General features: G+C 39.7%; 1 protein-coding gene across 5 annotated transcripts in view; it reads right to left on the bottom strand.

Annotated features, from left to right (window-relative positions):
- The window catches only part of CNTNAP4 (contactin associated protein family member 4), a 309483-nt gene extending 297856 nt beyond the window's left edge, over window positions 1–11627 (bottom strand). For all 5 annotated transcript variants that reach the window (XR_013997521.1, XM_081118184.1, XM_081118181.1 and 2 more), the window contains exon 1: window positions 11351–11627. Coding sequence is in view for 4 of the 5 variants with exons in the window: in XM_081118184.1 (XP_080974310.1) it covers window positions 11351–11435 (85 nt within the window). In the remaining variant the exon portion in view is untranslated. The remainder of the gene's footprint in view (window positions 1–11350) is intronic.
- Window positions 11628–12034: the final 407 nt, after the last annotated feature.

Below are 12034 nucleotides of genomic sequence, written 5' to 3'. Positions count from 1 at the left end.
TTTGTGCTAACTGCTGTGGGAGTGCAGGTGACAGATAAAGTGATTTTCCTAACGGGCAGTGAACTACCATCCTGTGTATCTCTAAGACGTGGTGGAAGTCAGTGTAGAATAACGCACTCAGGCAGTATTGCAACCCCACAGAAAGGAGTTGGCTTTTCTTCGTGATGTGAGCTGTTTCAGCCCCTCAGACTCTGTTCTTGGAGCTGTTGACCCCAAAAAGGAATCTGGATGGAGTACATAGGTCTTTGGGTACCAAGGAGCAAGGGGGCTCAGAGAGTACTTTCAGAGGGGGATATTTTACAGTTACTTACACTCAGATTAGTAGGGAAGAGCCTCTTGATAAAATACAAGTGACAGAATCCTTGGAATAGAGCAAGCATATTACCTTAGAATTTATCACACCAGAGAGGGAGCCCTGAGAACAGGCATGAGTGGCTTCTAATACTCAGGGAGGTGCTTTGAAGGCTTCCTGAGAAAGTGAGTGTATTGCATTTAATAGTGCAAGGGATTTGGCCTCACTGAAGCTTGGTCCAATACTCAGCTCTATCCTCCTTTACTCAGTGGCTTTGGAAGCGCCTCCTAATCTTCAATTTCCTAGCCTGTAAAACAGTGATACCAGCATCTGCCTCGCAGGCCTGGGAGGGACACTCCACCACCCGAGTCCACAGAGCCCAACACAAAACGAGCATTTGTCATTATCGAGGATGTACGTCAACATGAGTGGAAAGCTATGAACTATGTAATCACAAGGGTAAACAAGGAGGGGGAAGAAACCTAAGAGGAATCTAAAAGAAGTGATAAAGTTTTATAGGAAAGTAATTTAAAAAGAACATGTGTGCAATTAAAAGAGGAAAATGAAAATACAGAGCTCATTAGTGCTTGTAAAAAGTGCTAGAGGCAATGAAAAAAAATGTTTTGTGTACATTTGTAGGTAAAAGATGAGAAGGAAACTGCAGGTACTCGCTTCCTAAAGTTCATGACGCAGCTGATCCCACGGTTGTGGGCTATTGTTAAGGTGATTAAAGTTGATGAAGAATGAAAAAAGAAGGAAACTAAGTTTAATTTTCTTCTACCCTCTGTAAAGGAGAAAGGCCTTCAAGTGGGAAAATGTAAAATAAAGGGCAACATAAAGGAACTGAAGTGCAAGAGCGATGAAGGAGGTGAAAATGTCTTCTGGGAAGGGGAGAGGCCCTTGCAAGGCTGCTCTGCAAACAGAAGGAGGTGGCCTGGGGGTGCACCCGAGCGCCTGGGGGGGAGGTGCCTCCCCATGCGACGCTCTTGATGTGCGGCCCCTCCGTCCATCAAGAATCCTCCGTCCAAAGAGTCTGATGCGTGGCCTATCAAATTATATTATATATAAATAAAAAGGGGGTGGCAAGGGGGAGAGAGAGAGCAAGAGACAGTAAGCCGGCCGTGAGAATATGTATCCTAATGGATCATGACAGACCCGAATGAAGTACGCAACCTAAGTAAATGAAATGTAATAAGATAAATACAAAGCCAAATAAAGTTTAAAGAACAGCAAAAATACATGGTGTTCTAAATGAAAAGGACTTGTTCATCATGAAAATAATTCACAATACTTCAATTTATCTAGCCTGCTTCTGTTCATCTGTGTGTGTGTCTCAACTGAAAGAAAAAAAGAAAGCCATCTATCCCTGTGTTCTTTCCTCATTTACTGAAAAAACCTCTCTACTGCAGGCACTGTGCCAGGTGTTGCAGATACAGAAATGATGGAGATAATACCTTTGCCTTTCAAAGGTTTTACATTTTGTAAAGGAGACATATTTTTTTTTCCGATCTGTGTTTTACTCTATGTCAGGGCAGGAAGGAACAGGTGGACACTCAAGGCGCTATGGAATTTCTGATGGTGAGAGTTGAGGGGCTTTGAGCAAGTTAGGCTCCACAGAGAAAGGAGGTGAGGCTTGATTTGTGTAGAAGATTTCCAGGGGCATTCAGAAATAAGTGATTGAGGACAATTCAGGCAAAGGAAACAGCAGAAGTAAAGGCCAGGTGACAGAGGCTAGAGGACACGGGGTTGGGGGCAGGATTGAGAAGGTGACAAAGCAGTTAAGACAGACACACATGGGGAGACCAGCAAACACAGAGCAGGATGGTGTCGTGCTGACGAGTCTGAACTTAATGCTGAAAACACCTAACAGTGAAACATCTGCATGGCAAGACTGGCTTTCTTTTTTGATAAAAAACTTAAAATGGATTCTATCAATGCAGTCTAGAAAACTTAACCTAAAAATCCAGTGATCTGAGTAGTATTTAAAAATGTTGCGTGAGATGGAATCGAAGCCACAGGAATCCCAGGGAGCAGTGGGGGAAGGGGACAGCTGCCTCTCCGGTTGTCCCAGCCAAATCAATGCTGGCAATCACTGGGATGACAGACGCCCCCGCCAGATCCTCCTCACATCCAGGAAAATGGTCGCGGAAGGCTCAATTTTGCTAACTCAGAAAAACACAGTACTGCCAGCATCTTCTCTAGAGAATGGTTCAGTGATTAATGATACTACATACATTCTTTTCATGCTAATCTATTTCATGTTGCAATTATAGCGCGCGACTGAGAAAGGGACCATCCGCAGGCGAGCTCGCAGCGAGACGCGCAAGGCACGAACGTGCCACACCAGTCAACGGCTCGGGTCGACGCGTCAAGCGTAGCAAATTATTGCGATCACAACTGTCTTAGTACCTCCAATCCCACACCGTATTTTTGTTAGTGTACATTTTTCATTCCTCTGGTAGATGTTTGCCTATGAAATATTTTATCATGTTCCATTTTGTGATTAGGTCCCATAGGAATGTTATGGTTTTAAGGAGCCAAAATGCTATCTCCGGTGTTAGCTCTTTGTTTCCTTAAATGGATCCCAGTTCTTTCCCCAAATTACCTCTCTCGTTTGTTTTAGGAAAGGTTACACGTGTTGTGATACTTGAGGTTGTGTTATGACATTTTCCGGGCACGTGAAGTTTTCTTCACAAGATTATAATACAGGCTCTCTGTTAAAATACAACCGTTCAGATAAGCACAGAAATCATACACACACTGGAACAAAAGAGCCTAATTGAGCAGCTTTATAACCTTGCACAGAATTCCCTCACCACCGATTTAGACAGAATTGCTTTTATTTTAGCAATGTTCTTTTAATTAAGTCCCAAACATCTAAACCATGGCAAATGTAAATATGTATTATAAATCCTTAATTATGAAGATCACTAAGCATCCATGCAACTCTCTGCCTTGGAGATAGATTTTTTGTTTAAAGTCACCCAACATTCGGAGATAAAAGTGAATGATATGACAAAACATTAAACTTTGTTTATAATGCCCTTCTCTTGGTACCAGTATCACTTTAGGGCACTGTCTTCGAGGGGTAGATTATGCTTCAATATATCTAGTGGTTTTAAAGCCAAAAATCTCTCCTGCCATTTTCTGCTTTCATTGCCATGGTCAGAAAGACTAGCATCCTGGGAATGAATAGAAACTGAGTTAAAAGTTGGGGACCCTGAGATCTTCATGTCATACCCTAGAAAATAAAGCACTTTGGGACCTAAAAGGGCAACACTGTCCCTCTGTTGAGGATGAGTTTAAACTGGATCCCAAAAGACCTCCTGCTATTTTTTAATCCCACATACTGTTTTAAAACCATACTGAAGACTATTCTGGTATCATAGCAAATAAGAAAGAATCATATTCTATATTCCAACACTACTTAATTAAAAATGTGCTGCCTAGCGGCAATGTTTTCCATTTCTCTACCAATATGGATTATTCCCCAATTTTCACCCACAATATCTTCCAATATATGCATGGCACACACGCACACACACACACACACAATGACAATTTCATCTCAGCAACTCATTTCCTTTAGAGACCATTTTCAATTTAGTTCCTTCCTTCCACTTGGTTATCTGTTAATCAACATATTTTAAAAGATAAACACATATTAATAACTTTGAAAACTAAAGACAAGTCTTGAAGATTTAAACATATATTCAATCTTTTATAGCAAAGCTACTGGCTAGCCCAGAGGGAATTTTAAATTTCCTCAAATTTTTCAAGAAATCTCTCCCTTGGGTCTGGTACAGCAAAGGCAATTGGTTTTTATTGACAGGAACATGTGGGGCTCTTGGTTGTGGGCCACAGGTTCAAATGTCTGTTCAATGTCACCCAGGCATCCACCAACTCCAAGGCTTGGGACCAATCCCTGGGAGAGTCTATCAGTCCCCTTATTCAGAGAGCATTTAAAAATATCTCTGTATAGATTATAACTGCAGAGTATGCCAAGCAATAAAATTACAGGTTATAGTTTATCCATACAATAAGTGTAATTTAGGAAGGTAGGTGAATTTATATATTGACATGCTGTTTCTAGACTAACATCAACCTATGGCCTCACTTATAAGCATCATAATTGCCAGTGGAGGAAAAGTGGTTACAGAAACGAATATGTCTTTTACAATTTAGAATTACATAATATCTTATACCAGAGCACTGCTAAGTAATGAGAGGTGCTTAATAAAAAAACTAATTAGAGCTTTAAGCCAACTGATACATACCATACCATTTTTTCCTTTGTGATTTAAAAACCTTAGAGGTAAATTTCATCACTTCTCTATTAAATACTTATGGCATAAAAAATTTTTATAGTTACTAATTTTAAACTACTTAAGATGTCAAATGTTTTCAGGCTTCACTCACTTTTCCAATTATTACATTGGAATGACTCATTAACTGTAACATAAACAGACTCATTTTTACCTCCTGTTATGCTATTTCTCCAGTTTTATTACCAGAGTACCAGTTTTCCTTGAACCATGATGAAAATTCTTTGGGAGAAAAAAAATTACACATATTCTTCCTCTTCCAAATACCAGTTTTCCGCAGGAGAGCTGAAGCAACAATGATCATTTGTGATGGATTTTGCATGTGCAATCTTTTCCATTACGTACTACCGCGGTTTCAGCTACCATGTATGTGAGTACCTTGGTAAAAAACATTCTGGAAAAAACTTTGCCCTCCACAAGTCAGCTGATGTGCAGCAGCATATCAGGTCTGGTCCTTACCAACACAGCGTCACCAGGACCCTGGAGCAATCAGCACTGAGCAGGGTCTAAATTCCTAGATCACAAACAAGCAATAATTCTAGAAATCAAATAAATAATTATTACTCTATGAGAATTCACCCCACTACCACCACCACCAACGCAGATCATTTCACCTCATTAATGTGGTTAATTCATGAAACATCTAATTTAAGCACATATTCTGTGATGGATTCGCCATTCCCTGTTATATTAGTTAACTTGGAAAAATTGCAACAATTCTAGATAAATAATAAACAAATTATTGAGGCCACAATTTCTAAATCAATAAAAATGAAAAAAAAATAATCTAAGAATAACTGAAATGGCAGGCCACTGGAATAATCTGGTAAAAACCTGTATCATTTAAGATTTCACCAGAAACATTTACCTACCAATGTGAATATACATATCTGGGATTTATGTAGCATATTGGATAAATCCTTATTATTCTTCCTACTTTTTCAGGGGCTAAATCATTCTGAAAACTTCCGGTCACTATGGAGGAAAGAAGATTTTTCGAAAGGATAGTGAAGGACTTCTTAGATAACCTGACTGCCTGGCAACCTAAAGGTCATATGAAGCGTGAGTTGACAATCTGAAGGCCCCAATATTGATTTATCAGAGATAAAAGGGATTCAAATTCTAAATATAGCATCAAGTTGTGAAAAATAGGTATCTATAAAGAAAGACTGATATTCTGTTGTAAAAAAAATTAGAACCATGTGATGTGACCGTCACTATCTCTTATCATCTATTCAGAGTGGACAGTCAGAAACCCCATTACAATTCTTATTGACACTCAGAGTAACTCGCATTTTAGTAAACTCTGAGACTGTCCTAGGTTGTCTTTGGTTTGGAAATTGATCTTTTTTAAAGATATAAATCTTTATTAGAGATAAAACATTATAAACAGTATTATAATAAATAAATTATTTCAACATATGGCCATTTATTTTGAAAAAAAACACCATAATGGAGTTTCAATGAAAATAATTTTTTAAATATTATATCCCATTATAGATTTACCCTAAACTTTTTACAAACACTGTAGTAAAGAGTGTAGTGTAAACAAAATGAGGCCAATCATCAGTTCTGTAGATGAAAAATAAATACATTTCTAAATGGCGAAGGCATTTACATAAAAATTAATTATCTTGGCATGAGTAGGTAAAAGGCACCTGCTTAATTATCATGAATTCTCAGCAGGCAGTGCTTAGATGAAAATCTAGTTTTCAATTTATTCTAGAAAGTTTGCCAATTTCAGAATTTCTAGGGAGCTACTACTGTAAAAGTCACAGGGACAAGAACACTCTTCTGATAGGACCATTTCCCTTATACAATCGTTGACTCAAATGCAAGTCTCTGATGAGTATGGCATAGAATAATTTATACTCATTAAAATACCAACAGAATTCTTAGGCAAAATATCTAAGATGCAATTACTTATATACTTTATTGAATTTCTTATATTAACAGGATTACTTGGGATTGAAAGTAGCCCTTTAGCAACTAAAACTGCTGAAACTCTACAAATAGTTATAAATAATTTATACTCACTGAAATAACAAGATTTCTGGACAATAAAGTCTTTAAGAGGAAACTTACAAAGAAGATACTAACTGGAAGGTTTCTTCTGTTACAGTTCCTGGCAACAGTAGTGATTACCTTCTGTACCAGAACTCTACAAGTATGTATTTGTGTGCTAAATAATTAAGACGAAATTTCATCATAGCAGTATAATTTGTACACTGTCCATGCCTCATCATTATGTTATATTGTATATTATTTAAATCAAGGGTCAACAAACTTTTTCTATAAAGGGCCAGGTAGTAAAGAATACTACATAGGTCCTTATAAAACAAGAGAGAAATTCAATTTTAAGAAAATTTTATTGATAAACTCAAAGTATAATAATAACTGAGTATGAATTTTTGCCATACAGGTCTACTAATGAGAAGAATGGACACCTGAAATTTGAATTTTATATAATTGTTTTGTGACACAAAGAATTCTCCTTTTCATTTTTACAAACATTGAAATTATGTAAAGAAACCATTCTTAGCTCACAGGCTAAACTAACCAGGCAGTGGGTCAGATTTGTCCCATGGGCCACATTTTACCAGCCTTTGAGCTAAATATTACATTATCTTACAACTCATGTTCTATCAACTTGTTTTCACTCAAGAGGTAAATTAATTCAATCTTGATATAGCGATTAGCTCCCATTAAGGAATTATTTCTATGTGATACAAATTCCAAAATTAATTTTAGAAAACATTAAAATGTTTATTACTTAGAGTGAGCGCTAGATATCATGTGAAAGTCACTGATCCCCACGTTAGCTATGAGCCGTATTATCCCCATAACTGGAGGCTGTTTCTACGAAAATGGTTTAGGATGCACGCAGTCAGGAGTGGGAAGAATGCCCCAAATTGATGAAAATCCATATTGCTTTTAGAAAAGTGAGTCAGCGTGCACCTTTATGTCTAAAAGCCAACAACTTATGCATTGCATCGTATAATTGTATTTTATCAGTACTTTACTATTATATTCTAGTTTGGGGTGCTTTTTTTGCTCTGGACAGGAAGTTTGGGGAGGAGAGGGAAGAAGCAGCTTCTAGAAAGAATTGCAAGGTTGGGTTTTAATAATCTGAGAATCTGTCCAGTTGCATTCAGGTTGCATTCCAGAGTCCACAGGACTGATCCTCTGATCAAGCAACCACCTTTCTCTATTGCTGATTTTCAAATATTTTTTAGTTTTGGGTAGGTATCAGGTATAGCCTTTACTTCAATTAGAGAAAAGAAAGAATGCAGGAGAAGGTAACTTCTAATTAAGTCATTCATAAGCTACTTGGTGAACAGTAAGTATTCTCGGAGTAAGGCTCAGTATACCTGAGGCCAGAGAGCCTCCATCACATAATTGGCAAGAGTAAAACTGAAAGCAAATCTCTTAGTTGCCTTACTACTTACACCTGTTCCTTCTTTTGTGGTGAGTCAACCCCACCCCTAACAACATCTTAATGGTCAGAAAGAAACTGTGGGTTAAGAGTGATCATAAAATAAAGAGATGACTCCCTTCTCAGGGCATGTCTCTTAGTAGCAAGTGAAGACACCAGCAGCCTGTGCAGCTTCTCAAAGACCAAGCCCTTCTTCAGGAATCTGTCTCTAAATTTTCATGAAAGGGACCCCTTCATACAATAATAAACTCACCTTGACCAGAACAAAGAGGAAAGACCTGGGGCTGGTTCACTGCTTTTGTAGTGTCAAGTAGGGCACTAGTAAGCAAAGAATGGGGTCCATTCAACATATTTTATCTTTAGAGAGATGAGGAGAAGGCAGACACCAAAAATGTCAGCATGTGGGTTGGGTGGTTTATACATATTTATATACACAGCACCAAGAATGGGGGGGGGGGCGCAAAAGTAGGCTCACAGTTATTGGCATGGAAATTAATACAATAATTAATAAATAATAACACAAGAATACATTCTGTTTTGTATAATCACAACTGTATGCCTACTTTTGCCCCACCCCTGTACATATACATGAACATGTATGTGTGTGTATGTGTGTGTATTTGCAGAGTCCTTCTAAGGTAGTTTCCGTTGCTTAATTAGATCAACTAACAATCAAATGAAAGTACGCCAGATCCCTGAGCTGCGCGTGGCTTCCAGAGTACAGTCCCATGAAAGCTTCCACCCTGCAGCCTTGGGCTCACTCAGTGGGTAACAGATTTGCTCCTGGTGAACCAGGTGTAAATAAAGGGCCTTTGTTACTCACCTGAAAGACTGACCTTCCAATTTTCTTTTTTTATATTCAGCTCTCCCTGCTTTAACATTGGTATTCAAGATTGATTCATGTTTTAATATAAAGTCTTGTCCAGAATAATTATTAGAGTTATTGCATAACACTTTAAAAAAAAGGCTATGTTGGTTGATGGTCACTTGTCCATACACTGAATCCCAATCTTGCTGGTAAACATATATACTTGCTCTTCCAAAAAGGAGAAAACATATGAAGTATCTTGGTAATAAGACTGCTTCCTTCCTTCATATATACATATATATACACACACACACACACACACGCATGTGTATATGTATATATATATATATATACACACACATATACACAAACACACACTAAATACTTAAAAATAAAAATTGGGGAATAATCTTTTCTTTTATATTCACTGCTGCAAGTCATACTACCAAAGTGATATTAACAAGAAATTACTAAGTGCAACTTTAATTATCTGAAGTCATTTAATTGCATTTTTGACACTTTAAGAATTGTCAATTCAACATATGATAACCAAGAACTCCAACTTACATATTTAACACTCCTAACAATTTAAAATTGTACAGATTCCTTAAGTTTATCAAATGTTTGGAAGAGCATTAAAGTACTTCCTGAACGAACCAAGGCTGATAGAATACAGACCCAGGATTGAAATCTGAAGGGTCAGAGACAGACTCAGCCGGAGCTAAGCACCCATGAATACTATCTGCTCTCCTCAGACCTGAGCAACTCATCTTTCCTGTACTAAGAAGATATATTTCAAAAGGAAGCTATTTAATGTTGATCCGCCTTTTATTAGACCTCAAGAAAACAAACAAATGTAAACAACTAGTCGTCCAATCAATCACATCGACATGTTTTAAACCCAAATACGGGCCGTGTATTGGAAAGATGCAACTGCCTCTAGGCCAGACTTAAGCTCTGCTTTCCGTCGGAAGGAGGCTCCAAGTGATGTGCAGCACATTGTAAGAGTGACCTCTAGTGCCTTCCTTTTGTGTTGAACTTCAGTAGCTGGAGGATGCATTATTTATGCCTTTTCTACAAAACTTTGTGTGTGCTCGCGTTGTCACTGTTCGTTCGGTGCAATGTTCCTTACATGCTACCATGATGGCATTTCAAGATTCAGACCAGCTAACAATATGCACATTTTACTGACTCACAGGATTCTTCTGACCCAAATTAAAACTGAATCTGAAACACAGTGCGGCATCCGAGTGAAGTTCTCTTCTTTCAGAAGACAGGCACACCGTGCCTTTAAATGAGCCAACACGGAAAGCAAACGCAGAATCACAGCAGCCATGCAGTGTAACTGGACGTGTGACTTGCGCCAGTAAGGTCGTTTATAAGGTCTTCCCCCCCCTCAGAGCCCTTTAGTGTGCTCAAGGGACGTGCCAAAGCAAACACCTTATTACTACTGGCTTTCTTTGTAACCTCCCAACCTCAACCTGGTTACACACCAGCAACATACGTTCCTGAACAGGCCTCATACCCCTTTCTTGAGAAGCAAATGAACTTTTCCTTTAAAATCCGTGAAAGAGGTGAAAAGTTGTATTTTCAGAGCTTGTTTATCATTCATCAAAGAGGAAAAAAATTCTTCCATTTAGACATTTTAAGCCAAATATAACTTTTAAAACTTCTCCTATCTCTAATAAACACTGGATGCAGGGAGTTCTGCCAAATTATTTTGAATGATATTTAAATCAGAAATAGGATCTTTATAAATTTTCCCTGAATCAATTAACTCAGAACCAGGATATTTAATCACAAATTTATAAAGTTAAAAATCCAATCACTAAGAAACAATATTTTTGAAAAATCACCAGAATGTTTTTCCTTTAGCAAAATGTGGGGCTCAGGCCCCCTCTCTCGGGAGCGCTCAAGTCCCGATCTTTTAGCAGTGAGAGCACAATTCTTAATGCTGAGGTTCACCTCCACCGGTCCTGCTCCTGAATCCTGCAGTACGTTTCAGTTGCGAGCCCGGCATCGTTCTAAAGATGCAACCAGCTATCAGTCTGCCAGACTGCAAAGTTCTGAAATCCAAGCTAATGCAGCAGAATGGAAAGTCTGCCAGTTGTTTTCTCGTTAGCCATAATTCCAATAAAATTCAGTAAATCCTAAAAAAGGAAGAAATGAAGACATTCCCAGGCTATTCCCTGGTTAAGATGCTAATTTAACGTTTTACTAGAACTTGAGCTTTCTCAATGGATATTCAAAGACGTGAGGATAAGGTTCTGCTCACAGACAAAAAAGAGATAGGAGACTTTGTATATTCTGACCAGACCAAGAGGAAAGACAGGTGCAAGCCCAGACATATTTGCCAAAGGTTTAAGTGATCCTTCATTGAGAGCAACGCGCTTCTCAGCAATTTCAGTGGCAAATGATCATAAAAACAAGGGAATTAAAGTTCTGAAGAGAGCCCCCCTGCAAGTTTAAACCGTGTGCTGTGTACTTACAGGAATTCCCAGCTCTGACCCTGTTCCAGTTTTGAGCAGACAGCAGAAGTAGCATGGTGAGGACAGCTCCGGTGGCAGACCCCATGTTCACATGTACTGGGGTCCCCCAAAGACCCTGAGCGGCTCCCCCGGCGCGCTAGCCCCGTTCGCAGTCGCTCCCCAGCTCTGCCTCCAGCACCTCTGGGCGTCTCAGCCTCGCTCCCTCCTCTCCGAGCCTCGCTCTCGGGGACGCGCGCGCACAGCCCGCTCCTCGCTCACCCGCGCCCACCTCCCGCCCAACCGGCCCCGCACGGCCGAGGCCACGCCCACCCTCGCGGCCGCCCGCACACGGACGGCCGCTTCCCCCGCTCGGCTGCGGCGCGGGGCTCCGGGCCCCTCCCCAGGAATCCTTAAGCCCTCTCCCCTCGAGCGGGGGGCGGGGCGGCGCCTCCGAGTCTCCCGAGGGCTGGGCTCCGGCAGAGCCCGTGAACTTGAGCCGATTCCTGAATAGCCGGGAGGGCATCCAGGTAACCGCGATAGGTTTCAAAACAAAAGCATAAAATAGGACGGAAATAACTAACAGCACTGGTCCGCTGTAGCTGAAACTGTCCTAAGGGAAAATACTTGCTGTTGTTTTTCTCTGTTTGTATAAAACTATCCTCTTTAGCGCTCGTGCCAGGGTTTTATTATGAAAATGCCTCACAT

This window comes from Miniopterus schreibersii, assembly GCF_964146895.1.
Source record: "Miniopterus schreibersii genome assembly, chromosome: 18".
Taxonomy (NCBI): Eukaryota; Metazoa; Chordata; class Mammalia; order Chiroptera; family Miniopteridae; genus Miniopterus; species Miniopterus schreibersii.
This window is presented reverse-complemented; position numbering and strand designations above follow the sequence as displayed.